General features: G+C 40.5%; 1 protein-coding gene across 3 annotated transcripts in view; it reads left to right on the top strand.

Moving 5' to 3' along the window:
* The first annotated feature begins 319 nt into the window (after positions 1-319).
* Positions 320-15,056, top strand: part of ryk (receptor like tyrosine kinase) — a 62,383-nt gene continuing 47,646 nt past the window's right edge. For all 3 annotated transcript variants that reach the window (XM_036570391.1, XM_036570392.1, XM_036570389.1), the window contains exon 1: positions 320-671. In XM_036570391.1, the coding sequence (XP_036426284.1) occupies positions 473-671 (199 nt within the window). In that variant the 5' untranslated portion in view covers positions 320-472. The remainder of the gene's footprint in view (positions 672-15,056) is intronic.

The raw sequence follows: 15,056 nt of genomic DNA, 5'->3' as shown, positions 1-15,056 counted from the left end.
GGTGGCCCCGCCCCCTTTCTTCAGTGAAAACCGAGATTGTAGCGGAGGGGGAGGAAAGACCATGAAAGGAAAGACTTGGATGCGAACACTTCTAGGGCTGTTTTTTCGCTGTAATCAAAGAGTTTCTTATTTGGGGCTTATTTCTTTGGCAGAGGAAAAGAAATAAAACTTTAAGCAGAGTCGAAAGAGAAATCTCCGTTTCTCCGTCCACATGCTGCCCGTACCGAGCGAGGCTTGAACAAAGTTAGCTGAAGAGCTAGCCACTTAGCTCGGCCAGGAAGAGCCGGGACTCAGGGTGAGGGTGGTGGTGGTGGTGGTGGTGGTGGTGGGGGGCGGCTGGACTGTGGAGGCTTCGTCTACCCGCCAGGCACTATTAGTATGTTGCCCTCAGGAGGCAACTCAAGCTTCGGATGAGGTTGAGGTTAAGCTGCGAGGCTGAACCGGAGACCAAACGAGGGGAGAGTGAAGTGCGATGCCGCCGAGTCGCCCGGTTTTGTCCTTCGCTTGGCCGCGCTCGGCGCTCTGGAGACCCGCGGGCTGCTTTCTCCTCCTGCTCCTCCTCGAAGGGGCCCTGTGCCTCGCCAAGCCCGGCGGAGCGCCGGCCTTCAACGGTAGCAACCGCCCGAGCGTGAACGTTTACATGAGCGAAGAGGAGGTGAAGAAGCTGCTCGGTATGTATCTGTCCGCGTTCGACTCCTTTCGCTCATTTTGTTACGATATGTTCATGTTAAAACTGAAGAACGTCCATGAGGTTGGCAGAGGTTAACACTGTTAGCAAGCAGACCAACCAGAGCAGAAGTGGCGTCAAGTCGAAGTTGCTCGTTTCTGGTCTTCAGAAACATACCTGTGATGCAGTGCGGTGAGAAAGTACCAAGCTCGGCTGAAAAAGTCTAAAATAGTGCGTTATGGAGCTTACTCGCAGGCACAGATAACTAGCTTAACTTAATCCTGCACTGCTCCAAACTTCCAGCAGCTGTTGGCTAACTGTGAGCTACAGCTCTATACACAGGAGAGCTAAAGGCTAACGCAGTGTTTATCAGCCCTGCTCCTGGAGTCTCTCTTCCAGAAGTAAGGAGAGGAACATAGAAACATACTTAAGTAAAATAGTGTTACTGTAATGAAATAGGAAAACACCTTAAGCATGAGTTAATATAGTAAAACTATTAGGTCCAAAATCTCCCGAGTTTCCAGTAGAACTACAGTAAATCTTCCTTAGGGCTTCGAGTCCATCAGCGTAGAAAGTGAAAGAAATAATCAACAAAATGTGGATGAAAGACTAAAATGACTGAGGAAAAAGTAGTTTCCCTTTCTCACAAATATACTTAAGTAGAAGTAAAGTCAAAGCTGTTTATTTTAAGTAGAAGTTTCAGAGAAACTGAAACGAGTTACTAAGAATTTGTGTTTTTCCTGCTCTCACCTGACTCAACTCATCAACTCTAAAAAGTGTTTTTTTGGAGCAAGAAAACACAACAGTCTGCAGTACACAGGGACTCTAGGTTAAGAATTGAGAACCACTGCGCTAAGTTGTGCTCCAAGGAAGCCAAAGGCTGTAGTTTTGTGTCTCATTCAAAAAGTTACTTAAATCGTGATTACTAGTTTTGGTTTAATACGTTGTCAGTAAAAATAACCCAACTAAACTTGTCCTGTACTGCATTGTAAGTGATTGCACAAGGTATTGATTAGGCCATTCTGATTACTGCTATAAGCACTTCGTGATGATGTAAGATTGGAAGCTGGGATAATGGACAGATTTATGCTGAGGTTTGAAAAATACCATTTAATGTCCATCCTCAAGACAGCTGTAGTTGAACCTTTGGCTGTTGAGTAGAATCTGATGGCTCTGTTATTTGAGTGAAGCTTGATTGATGATGTTAATACTGTCTGTCCAATAGTGCCTATTAGTATCAAAAAAATGCTTGACTGCCGCTTTCCCACCTCCATGGTACATTCATAGAAAATCAGACGTATCAGAGAGACAGTTTTTTGATATTTGAAGTGTCTTATTTCTGAGACGCACAAGGCAGACTGAAAAAAATGTTTTGTCTTGGATGGAGGGGAAAAACTGCTCATTTTCCAAAAATAAGACTCCTTTTCATCGACTGTGATGAAGCAGTGCAATGATCTGGAAATTTGAGGCTGCTTGTAACTAGAACATTTATTGAGGATGGTGTTATAGTGTGATAGTCATGCTGTCAGAAGACTTGAATATTGCAATGTAACCATCTGTGACCCCAATGGAAGAAATATCAGATTGATAATCAACGTATAAACTATAAGTGAGCTCTAAACTTATTTTTTTAGCTATGTATGTTATAATAAAAGCTTATGGAAATTGAATTTGCTTTGCAAATAATTCTGATGTTTCATGTTTGCTGCTGTTGAATGATGTCCAGCATGGGGTCATTTGTATTACTTAGCCTTTCTTCTAACCCTAATGGGAAGCATATGAAAAAGGGACAGCTACTACATTGTGTTGGCATGGGAGGAATGAGGCTGCGCTGTCAGATTCATGGCTTTTAACAGCAGTCATGTGGTCCATGTCATAACTCAATTGCTCAAAGTATAATTGTAAAATATTGTTTTGGACATTTGCAATGACTTAGTGAGACCATCTGGCCATCCTGAGGCTTTTATATCTCACCATGTATCTGTAAAAGATAAAGGGCTTGTATGACCTGCTGATGTTCAGAGGATGCCTTAGTTCAGCCTTTGGAAAACACCCTTCCAGTTGATCTGGTGTGAATTGTTTAATGATTGTTTAGTGCTGGATGTTGGTGGTTCTGTAACTGGTCATTACTATCACAAGTGTTGCAGTACGCGGGTTAATGAAAGGCTTGTAGAGCTGCAGTAACAACTTCCTCCAGGAAAAAGGAAACAGTGAGCAGAGCACACTGGAGCAATCTAGTCTGAAATAGTTCCAGAGTTTCTCTGTGGGCTTGTGTACAAAGCAAGTCCCTGAAGTGGCCTGTGCCTAAATGTGTTTATATTCAAAGTAGAAATAAGAAAATCCTAGAGTGATTTTGAGGGTTGAGTTGTGTTTTTCCCACACTGATAAAGACATACTGAGAACAAGAATTTATCTTAACTATGACGAATACAGCAGAACATTCTGGAGGAACACTATCCAAATGGTTGCCAGCAATCGGAAACAACTTGATGGCAGTTACTAACACTTATGTGACGAATACAGAAGCACAGATTCAAACAACATGATAGTAATTCTGCTTTTTTGACTGAAGACAACGGCAAGTCGGATGTTCCATGTTTTTCAGTGTATCAGCGATAAATTCTGCCACCGCCAACATATGGCCAGCAGAACATTTTGTCAAAAGTTTAATTTTCCCAGCTTTGCAGTTCGCTACAGCAGTAGAATAAACTGAATGTTGATTCTCTGAAAACATGGATACAGAGCTCAGGTGTACAACAAAACTTTGAAACATTTTAATGAAAGCTCATTAGGTTTATTTAGAAAAATGTATTTAAAACACTAAAAAGGATAGATATTCAGTAACATTGTTGCCCCATAGGAATGCTGTCACTATGGCAATATTTAATGGCTGTGTGCTGCTATGAGGCATGAAACAGTGTTTTTTAATGCCAATGTGTAAATGCAGTATGGAACTGTTGTAATCAATGTTGAGTCCAGTTAAAGACACTTTTAGTTTTTGATGACTATATATGTAAAGAAGAATGTCAGGGTTTGCAGTCTAAGTAGTTGTATGGCCTCATACCTCTTATAAAGCATGTGTTGTTTTTATTTTTATTGTTACTTTTTTGTTGACTGTTTTATGGCTGTTCCCAGAGATGTTCACAAATCAGCTAAATTATTTATTGTGCTAGTTAGCATACTTACTATCCAAATGACGTTAGCCTACCATTTTAAGTTATTGTCTTCCTTCCTTTAAGCACCACGTTTACTGCATGTACTGCTTTGTTCTTGTCCATCAGACGGAAGAATTTTTTGTAATGGAAGGCTCGTTATTTGAAGCTGCATTGAACTTGCTGAAGTTGCGGGTTGAGGAAAAATAGCACTGCAGTTATGCCTCCGCATGACTGCGGCAAAACTGACAAAATCACACACAAAACAATGGAAATGAAATGTTTTATTTATTTACTGCATTAAGGTTGATGGTGCTAGTATAAATCAGTTCTGTCTGTTTTGTATTTCTCATGCTGCAATTTCACGAATGTCAAGTCTCGAGTCCAGGGCAGTTAGGGGTGAGTCCTGTTTGAGTCAGGAGTGGGTCAGCATCCAACTTGACTGAGACCTAAGTTAGAGTTGCTGACTCAAGTCCCCATCCCTGGCTGTCAGTATCAGTTATGTTCACAGTTGAGTAATATACTACTTATTTTGATTAATCATGTAATTGATTTAAAAAGCCAAACAGTGGACAGTAACATCATAATAACAAACCCTGCATAGCATTTCAAGATTCCAAGATAAACAAAGAAGCTGAAAATACTTTATAAAAAATTATAAAATAAAAAAAAAACTGTGGGAAAGAAATGCATATTAAAGGGTACGCCTATGTTGTTGGGTTTTTCTTTTAAACACTGCAGTAGAGGCCACTATGAGAGATTTAAAATATGCATCATCATCATCCACTGTGCCTACTAATGCAGTTTTTAATCGAGTAATCATGACTGCCTTTACCAATTTTTAAATGTGTGAGTAGCTGGCTGTGTCTGTCTTTGTCTCTGAGCTAGACATTTCTGTATCTGATCAGTGCTGATTGATTAATGCTGTGGTGGGCTTTTACACTCGTTGACAGTCACAATCAGATTATGAATATCAACATGTCTCTAAATTCTTCTGTTGAGTGTTCTGGAATCTGTCGTGTGAACAAACATGTCGAAATGCTGCTTTTTGTATATTAAAAAAAGAAAGTGGGGTGACTGCCCCCCACAACACTGCATTACTGTTTTCAGAGGTCTGCTCTGCCTCTCTTTCTGGTCTCCCAGCCATTTTCCCCTCTTTTCTCTGTTGGTAATTTCAGCCCACGTCCTTGTGTGTCTTGCCAACATGGGTTGGCTGTGCCAGGAGATTTTGCATCAGAAAATACACTTTGACAGTTTCTGGCAAAATGTGATGACTTGTGTTTTCATTTTTTAGGTTGGTTTGTGGTATGATTGAGGATGAGGGATGTTTTGGGCATGATGGCTGCGATCCAGATTGAAATCGGTGGGCAAACAACTTGCTCAGTGAGTGATGGACGACAAACGTTGTGAGCGCCTCTGAACTTGATCTTTGGTCCAGTGTTGCTTGGTTGGTCCACACTGGTTAAATTAAGCATATACTGGATTCTTCAGCTTCTTATTATAGAGGACAGCATTGGTCTCTGAGCATTGCACTTTTGTGGGTCTATTTTGAGTGTTTTTCAACTCTGTCCATTTGTTCTTTTCCATTTATGCAACATCACAAATCCTCCCCAGTTTAACAGCTTTTACCCTGAAGTGCAAGATAATGTTACAATGAAAATTAATTAGTATGAATTAACTTAAAATAATGTATAAAAGTAATATGACCATCCAAATCTATTGCTGACATTTTTCATATTAAATTAATATTGTAATTTGAGTGTTTTGCTCTTTCACAAAATTTATGTATTAAAGTAGTTTAAAGTGTGTGTGTAAAGTATATGCATTATATCCTGCTAACACTAGACTTACATTTAAACATTGGTGATGTGCACAAGTACTCAAGTATTTGATCAACTGTTCTGGGTGCCACTATTTGAATGCTGGAGTCACGTTATGTTCCATAACGGAAAGTCGGTAAGAATATATAGGACAACAGTTCAATGAAATGCCCCTAAGTCATAACAAGCCTGTGCAGCGTGACAGTTTTGCTTATTTAACTAAATGTAATACTTTATTACAAAGGAAGACCAGTGTCTTACTGTGAGCGGATTGCCAAAGATGTGTTGTTAAAAACATAATTGGCGGAGATAGTGCAGTTGTAACTTGGCTAACTATTCTAGCTGGTGTTAGATAGAACCAGAAACAACAAAAGATATTTTTCTCTTCCCAGTGTAACCTCAATCAACTAATATGTTGGCACATCATCCACTCAAGAGAGACAAAAAGCTTTATTAAGTAGATGATGGGTCATCACCCATTTTGCCAGTTAGTGCTATGGTCAGCATTAGCTCATTCAAGGCAGCCTTTGTTACTCAAGTGTGCCAAAATGTTTTCCTTGGATAGTTTTTAATAAAATATTTTCTCTTCATCTTACCTAAAGATTCTGAGACCTATATAGCCGCTGTCGGTCTCAGATCAACCACACCGTGTCGCTCTGCCAGGAGTGAATTGAGGGCCATTGTTTGAGGGAACAGACTCTTAGCTTGACTCTTATCTCTGGACATCAGCAGCCTCCTGTTGTGGACGCTTATAGCCTGAGAGAATCAGGTGTCTGCTTCTGTGGAGTGCAGGAGTCTTGATTGCCACTGATGTGGTTTGAGGAGCTTGTAGTCTGACTCATGAGTATCATGTTCTGCCTGCTAAAACTTTTTGGGTTCTGGTTAAAAGGGCCATGCGTTTTGTTTCATGCAGCTGCTGTCTGTCTGACTTCTGATTATTGGTTTGATTAAGTTCTCTCATACTTGTGAAGTTGATCCGACCTCAAATGTTCAGACAGTGTTTGTGATTGTGTAGATCTCTGAGCTGGAGTCTCATTTTGCCAAAGCTATTTCAGCGCAGGCTGCCAAAAAGGATAAACTTGAAATATCTCTATCTCTCTTTCTCTCTCTGTCTCTGTCTCTCTCTCGCTTTCTCGTATCACTCCCTGTTATTTCCTTTCTGTCCCTCTTCAGGGTCTCTGGAGTTCTGTAATTCCTTTCACAGATCCTAATCTTCTGCCAGTTTTTTCAGCCTCTAACTTCTGCTGCAGAGCAAACAACTTCATCCCCTTTACATACATCAGGAGGGCTTTCCTTTGAGGATGGATCTGATGTATGTAAAGGGAACCCTGATTGCTGATTTGTCTTGTAAACAGAGAGTGACTGCTAGTGATGAACGCTGGAGTTTGACACTTGTATTTACTTTTTATTTACGTTTGCATTGCAATGAGCCCTCTAAGATCTGTGGAGCTCAACCCAGTCTGACACAAAGTAAACATATTGAAAATGGGATTTTCATGCGGACGACTTTGGTGGTAGGCATGTTTGGCCTTTTGTTAGAGCTGGTTGCTCATTTTTTCTTCTAAGGTTTTAGGTATAGTTACTGCTTCTTTCTTGAAAGACTTACGATGATCATGGTGAAAATTTGAAAATGTGTTCACTTAATACCGGTGTTACTTTGGCATTAGCGTTCAAGAGTTGCATAGTTCAGCTAAATGTCCAAGCGAATGCTCTCAGTTAGAGATATGAACTTATTCTGTGTAAAAAGACTATTTAAGACACCAGTGTCCAATTCTAGTGGTATTGGCCCACAGCACTGAGCAGCACAGAGCATATTTTCCATCAGACGGGCAACACATAGCATCCAACAGTTCTAAACCTTTGTTTTTAATGGAAGCACACATACCAACACCATCACTATGTTGATGCATGTTGCCAGTCACTGACTTCCAGTACTGCTAAACTACTCAAAATCTTTCTTTTACTGCATTAATAGTCCTAGTTTACTCTCTTTTTTTTCAGTTTAATGTACTTGTGCTCTTTGCAGTCTGTAATCAGTCAGGGTAAAAACACTTTAATTCAGCTTTCGTGTTGTGTGGTTTAACCTGAATTTTTCTCATCTGTGAAGAAAGTGTTGCTTTTTGGCCATTGATTCTGTGTTCAACTGAGGAACTTTCATTGGCTGACTACACAGTTGGAGTGGGGGCATGTGTGACACGTGCAGGGACGGAGTCAGGATCATCACTGCGCTGCTGTGTAGAGCTCAAAAATGGCCACCGTGGAGCACAGCATTGAGACTGTATAGTGCCACGTATCAGAACAGTGCTGTACAATGCATATAAACAAGTTTGTTTGTTTTTAAAACTATACTTGTTTAATTTTAATGAAATAAAACTTTCAACATTATTAATCTTACTTGGGAACAGTTTATTATTTCTCCACATACTTGCTGTTTTCAAGCTGAAAGATGCAAGGTGAAAAAAAGACTAGGCTAGTTACGCTAGCAGAGATAACAGACATCATCTGACTGTTTATGTAAAAGACTGGCTGCCTTTCTCTGTGTAAATTTCAGGCCACTGTGGCTTTCAATGGTCTTGATATGGCTTTAATTTAATGCAGTAATGGCAAAATGCTGATTGTGGCGCTGGGAAACTGAACAGTGCTCAAAGTCAGTTTCAGATTGCTGCTGTGCGTCGATGTGGAATGTCAGTGCCAGTGCACAAATTTTTGGATGCTCTGTCCTGCTGTACAGTAGACTTATGTTCGAACCAGAGAAAGAGAATGCAAAGAGACTGCTGTGGTGGGTCAACCACTGAATGCAGCAGGAGGTGAGGTAAGGCTTTATGTTCATAGCTCTGTTACGCTTTGTGAGTGTGTAATGGTTTGTTGATGATGCTGTCTTGCTGTTTTAGCAAATACACAGTAATTTAGCGTTAACTGTCTGATATAGACCTGTCAGAGACATATAATCTGATAAAAGTCAGACAACTTGGTGCTCAGAGTTGAAACATGACATTGCTTTATTTTTCAAGAGCTTAGCCAAGAACTGATGTCTTCAATTGTGAAAGTGATGCAAACATTTGTCTGGAGGCACATCATTACTCATGCCTTTTACTGAAAGGAAAAAACACCAAAATGGCAGAGACTTCATGTTTCACAGATTCCTAAATTTAGTTTATGGTGACAGTTATCACATATTAGAACTGTCAAGGAAAATGCGGGTTTGTTTTCTTGGTCGACTTAAAAGTAAATCCAGAACCAGACCACAAAGAGCCATAGCAAGTGACTTTACTCAGGGAAAGGCAGTCAATCTAAAGTCTTCGCATGAGCTAACATTACTAGCCTTGTCACTTTACGAGTAAATTTGCAAAATGAACTTAAGTTTGTTGTTTTCTACCACGCTTTGTTTTGCGCATCTCATCTGGTGTGTGGTGTGGTTAGATGGCTGTAGTAATCTTTCTGTTTACTTCATTGGACTAAACTGATTTGAACCCCTTACCAAAACATTTGATGTAGGCTCTACCTTGCCTTCCAGTGGAGTATAGAGTGTTAAACGTGATAATGTATAACATTCGAGAAGCTAAATTACTTCTCAAAAATCCTAATTTACTGTTTAGTCTCCGTTCATGCTAAAGATAGGTTTATTATAAGCTGATGAGAAAATTCACGTATGTGAAATTAGCCGGAATAAATACCTTGCTATGTCTTCCGAGATTGGAAGTGGATGTGTCTGCGTCTGTATGCTTACCTAAACATGACATTTTGTTGGTTGCAGATTAGAGCATATTTTTCCCATGTAAGGTTCCTTCCTACCTCTGTGACATCACTGTTTTTCTGCTTTGTTCATTCTGACAACAGTAGAGCTCAGGGGGAGAACATAGACCTGGCTTTGCCTCCTCGCTTAGTTTATTCTTGTACTCAGTCCAAAACTTTAAATGACATGAGAGTAAAATGTGAACTATGCAGGCCTCCTCTGGCTGCAGACATACTCTGCCCTCCAGTGTCTGTGTTATTCTGGGGAGTGTTAGATACGCTCAGTGGATGGTGGTACGTGAACATCTGTCAAGAAAAACGCTCTTCCTGATTTATGACTGAGGTTTGTTTGTTTGTTTGTTTGTTTGTTTCCTTAAATATATAAAAAATTCAAAAACCTCCCAATGCACACATACGGGAATGACTACAGACCGCTTGATACCTTAGGCTATGTTTACTAGTTTTCTATTACTTAAAAGAAGTATTGAAGTTTTTCATGAAGGCAAACATTTCCTTTTGAGCAAAAGGATGAAGATTGTGATTGTTAAGCCTGTGAAGATAATTCATAATGCAATACATAGGGTAGAGCTGGGCGATATGGCCAAAAACGTTATCACGATAAACAAAATTCATATCGTTCGATATCGATACATATCGCGCTAAATGTCAAATCATGATTTCTTTCACGTTTGAAGGCTGATTTTGCTCCTGGGTGGTTAACTGTGGTTTTAAACTATCACTTATGGTCCGATCATGACAAACACTCGGCAAAGAGTGGGAGAAAGTTTCTGAGCTGTTTTTATCAGCTGGAAAAGCACCGCTGCAATTTTTGTACTAGTCATGATTTAAGAAAGAAAACAGATTATTTTTAGCTGTCTGGTGACGAGCGCTCGGCTACCCTGTTACAAATGCTAAACAAGTGGCCAACAACAGTGCTAAACTTTTTAGTTTCTCAACAACGTCAACTCGGTTCGGTAGGTCACTGCTGTCACTCCTACCACATCCATGTCAGAGCAGATCACAGTATTCAGACACCAGCTAGCGACGGCTGGGTTTCTCTATGCTACCGTAGTAGTTTAAGGGGTGAACCGCAGTATATCTGACGTTCGCTGTGTAAAAGCATTATCAGCAGTGTGAATATCTCGCACCAGACAAACAGAGTCCTCCTTTTAGGCATGTTTAAACTGAAAGCGGTGATTTTGTGTCTTGTTTGATCTACCGTATCATCAATTCACTGTGTTTCGCCGGAGCGCTGCTTCAAGTTAGCCAGCAGCTAAAAACAGCTAGCCTGGAGAGACAGCGCTCTCCCGCTCTCCAATGCCTCACAGCTTCCTCAGTTTACTTTCGAACATGAACCCACTTCTTTCTGTCACTTTCGTTGCTTGGGAATGCAGTAATACTAAAATATGACGGTTTGGCGCTGTAACACGGCGCTGTAGATGTGATTTAACACCGCTAAAGTTGTTAGGATGCATGGAAAGAGGTGAGTTCACTGCAGAACAGTACAGTTACACCACTGACCTCGTCACTCACAGTCACAGAAGAACAGATCACCGATAACATCCACTCAGACAGGGAATGTATAACTCCGCGTTTCAGCCGTTGCTAAAGTATATTTGGCGACCATTTTTTTTACTTGTGGCCCCCCTCCCTCTCTAATCAACTCGAAAAATTCGGAAGTGCGCCCTCTCCTGGCGACAGCAGAGTAGTGTCGCTTTCCTTGCAGTAGAAAACGCCACCAGGGCTTTCGCTAAAACGAGGAAGTGTGAGAATGGTGTATTATATCGAACATTTATCGAACCTGTCTTATCGCTCTATCGAGGGAAAAGTAATATTGCGATACTTATCGTTATCTTTTTATCGCCCAGCCCTAACATAGGGGTTTTACAGGGTTTATAGGGGATTATTACAGGGGTTACAATGCAAAGCAGTTTATACGCTTGCTAAAAAACCCTTCTTTTCTATTCAAATAAATTGGAACTTGGAGGACTATGCGCTTGTTTCAGAGCGCTTATACTTTATTGTATACCACCAAGGTGCATTGAAACATTGACAAGCAGTCACGTCTGCTAAGTCTTAGTGCCTTCCTGTATCCAGTCCTGCTGTGCTCTGTTCTGCTGTGGCTGATCTGTCCAGCATGTGTGTTTCGTACACCACCTCTCTGAATTGCCATTTTGCATGGAGTTGGGCTTTTGACGATGCTTCAGATATATTCCTCATGTGTATTCTTTTTAGTGGCTGGTTGTGTCTTGCCTTTGGTTTGGCCTGGAATTTTGTGGGGATTTCCTGTGTACCCCTCAGGCTCTGTTAGCTCCCCCTCCCCCGATTTCCCCAAAACTGGTGTAAACACTCTGCTGTGATCTGATGAAGGCATGTCTACGCAGAAGGCTATTGAAGGGTGGCACTGAGGAGTACTGGACGTGTTTGCTCCCATGACTAGGTGAAGACCCCCTTTGTTACTTTGTGGTCTTAGTTTTAGATTCATAATCAAGCTGAAAAAGATACCTCAGCATTTCATTTTTCATTTCTTAATTTAAATCGGATCTAGCTCAATCCCTAAACAGACTGGTTGACTTATTTCTTGTTCCGTCCCATTTCTTTTCATTGTAGCGGAATGTCTTGAGCCTCGTTGGGGAATCCCTGTCATTGTTTAGTTAAAGAGGAACTCGCATTGCTACAGCATGACACTTATTTGCCTCCAGATGGTTGACATATCTCCACACCGTCTCATCCCTGCACCCTATGCTCCCTCTCTGGGTTGACCTTGGCCCTTGGTCTCAATCTTTCATGTCTTCACTAGCCATTCTCTCTTAAGCTCCTTGTTAGAAGTGATGGTTTAAGGGAGTTGAGGTATGAATCAAGCCCAGTTCTTATCAGTAGAATATAGCACCAAAAGAAAAAGATGGACTAGTTGCTTATATAAATTACTTTGTGTCTGGTTGGAATTGTTTATAAGGATGATACTGATCCTTCTAACAGGAGGAGGTAGGGCAGAGATAAGAACCAGTTGCTGTCTACATGGTTATATGGTGAGCTTTAATTTAGAAGTTTCCCTGAAAGCATCATGTGCCTGAGCACCACTTGAAAACCATGTCAGAAGTTTTTTGAAGGTCAGAAGTTTAATGCTTATCAAGTTTAAGCTGTGTTTAGCATAATAAGTAACTTGAGCGTATGCTCCTAGGGGAAAATTGGTGTAGAGCCTTTACATTATGTGGATGTTCTTCAGACTTGCTCATCTTCTTAACAATGTACCCTTCCTGGGATCTTTTTTTAGGGTGCTCATTTCAGTGATGCCACCATCTTGTACGCAGAATTACTTTAGCAATACAATGAATTTGTCCTCACTTAACAGTTTTTAAGCAGTTTGTTGGTGAGCATGGGCTGACATGCTTTTCAGTAACAGAGTACAGAAGTAAAAGTTTATGAAACTTTGTGTAAGGCCAGTTTCTTCTGGCATTCTTTAAGAACCCACATCACCCTCTTACAGCTGATGTAACCGCAAGCATTTTTCTATACTCTACGTAAGACGTCTGCGCTAAGCAGCCTACAATAAGTAGCTTACTCTTACAAGTGGAATTTGAAGTTTCCATCATACATCAGTGAAACAGACAAGACTGCAAGTTGGTCACTGTTACACATCAGTATGTTATTGGTGGATACTTTTAAAATAGGCTTTCAGCTCCTTTGCAAATATTAAAAATATGTCAGTGATACTAAAGATGTCTGACTTAATGATCATTAAATCGGGGTTAGATAAAAAAAAACAAACAATAATTCATATTAAACTTAAAGCTAGAAAAACTCAGCTCGTCTGCTAAATCAGGGATGTGTGGGTGTTTTTATATTGCACAGTGATTGACATTGGGGTAACAGTGGCAACATAAACAAAAAAAAGCATCATGCAGACATCATCAGCATTTGCTATATTTTGTTACTGTGGCTATGATGGGTGATCATTCAGTGCTAGCATTTATACATAATTTGCATATAATTTACTAGTGAGACAATAGAAAGAGAGAAGAAACACTTCTATAAAAAAGCTGCTCTACAAAGACCAGTTTTGCTCTTGTGAAATTTGGAACCCCCCTCCCCTTTAGGCCATGTGTTACAGTTCTTTTGACAACGATTAAGGGGTGTTTTCAGTCATGGCACTCAAAATGCTAACTAGTTTGCATACTAGTATTTTGTCAGGCAAAACTAAACTAAAGAGACTTTTGTTTGTATGGTGCAGTGCTGCAGCAGGGAGAAGCTGACAAAATGCCTACCCTAATTCTGATTTGTTACAAGGGAAAACCTGATATCAGCTTCTTCCCCCATAACCTGTGCCTCAAAATCAAATAATTAAAACAGATGAAAAATAAAACTGCAATAATCTCTCAATTGAAATGATCAGTACTGATCTTTTTTGACAATCGGTAGTACATTCATGTCGAACCGTATAGCTAAAAATGTAAACACAAATAAATGAACAGCCCCTTTTAGTAGTTTAACGGGAGTTCTCACGGACATGTACATGTTTTGTCCTTACTGTCAGAATATATTGAGGGGTTTATCTTGTGTTTTCACGTATGCAATGGCAGCTATAGGCATAGCTCATGTGGCTGTAATTAATAAAGGAGGCTTATTCTTCGCGAAGACCAGGCTGTATTCATTACCAAGCTGCCACAACTCAGCCAGGATAATCTGGAGCTTTCCTCCTCAAAACAGTGAACTTTCCACAGAGACTGACCGAGACCTCATAGGGCAAAGGATCCTTCAGACACTTGCCCCAGAAATGCAGGTCTACAGGAAACTAATGTTCATTAATGAGCTGAAAACCAAGCCCATAGTGTGCTGAAAAAACAGACTGCCGCTACTCGTAGGTTGATCAAAACCCCGGTGCTGGACTCCGGCCAGGAGAAGACGTGAACAGACTTGAGATGGAAATTTGGAATGCCTGATAGACCCGTTGAAAGAGTTCTAAAGAAATGCAAATTCTCCATGTCCCTTTGGTTCACACATTCAGATGGTTAACATGTTCAGATGGTTAACTTCTGAGGGATGTTTTAGTGGCAGAGTCTGCATTCTGAAAGCACCCAACCCACAGCCTGTAACTCCATAACGTGGTGGCCTGCAGTCATAGTTCTAAAACTGCAGTTAAAAATGTTAGTTTATTTGATGGTATAACGGTCACCATGGAGCTGTGTTTGTGTAGGCCATATTAAGATCTCAGTCAGCCCACTTAGATGTGGTTTCATGGCTTGTGAAAGGCAGGCAGGTGTTGTGGCTATCCCCCATACAATTATTGTTCACGCTCTTAGTTTGGAAAGCACTCTCAACCCCCCAGGTAATCTGGCTGCAATAGATGGGTTTAAAAGCCTGAGCCCTGTGCATGTGTCTTGTATATTCCATTACTTTGAAGAGAGGTTATCTTAAGGTTGAAAGATAGCCATAGGATGTCTTGTTTGTTTTTTTTTTTTTCCCCTTTCATTCCTATTCTCCAAAAGGTTTCTGTGGTAGTGTTCTTTTTTTTTATTGCTTTTGCAAGCATTTGGAATTCAGTGAACTTACAAAATGGCATAAAAAAAATGCATGATTGAATGAACAGTGCCTTTGAGTGGCATGCACTCAAAAACATGTTTTTTGAATGGTTAACTCTTGCTTCACTGTACTTTCCTTAGCATAGCATTCTAGCGAGGTTATTAG

The sequence above is a fragment of the Colossoma macropomum genome, unplaced genomic scaffold (genome assembly GCF_904425465.1).
Source record: "Colossoma macropomum unplaced genomic scaffold, Colossoma_macropomum, whole genome shotgun sequence".
NCBI classification, from domain to species: domain Eukaryota; kingdom Metazoa; phylum Chordata; class Actinopteri; order Characiformes; family Serrasalmidae; genus Colossoma; species Colossoma macropomum.
This window is presented reverse-complemented; position numbering and strand designations above follow the sequence as displayed.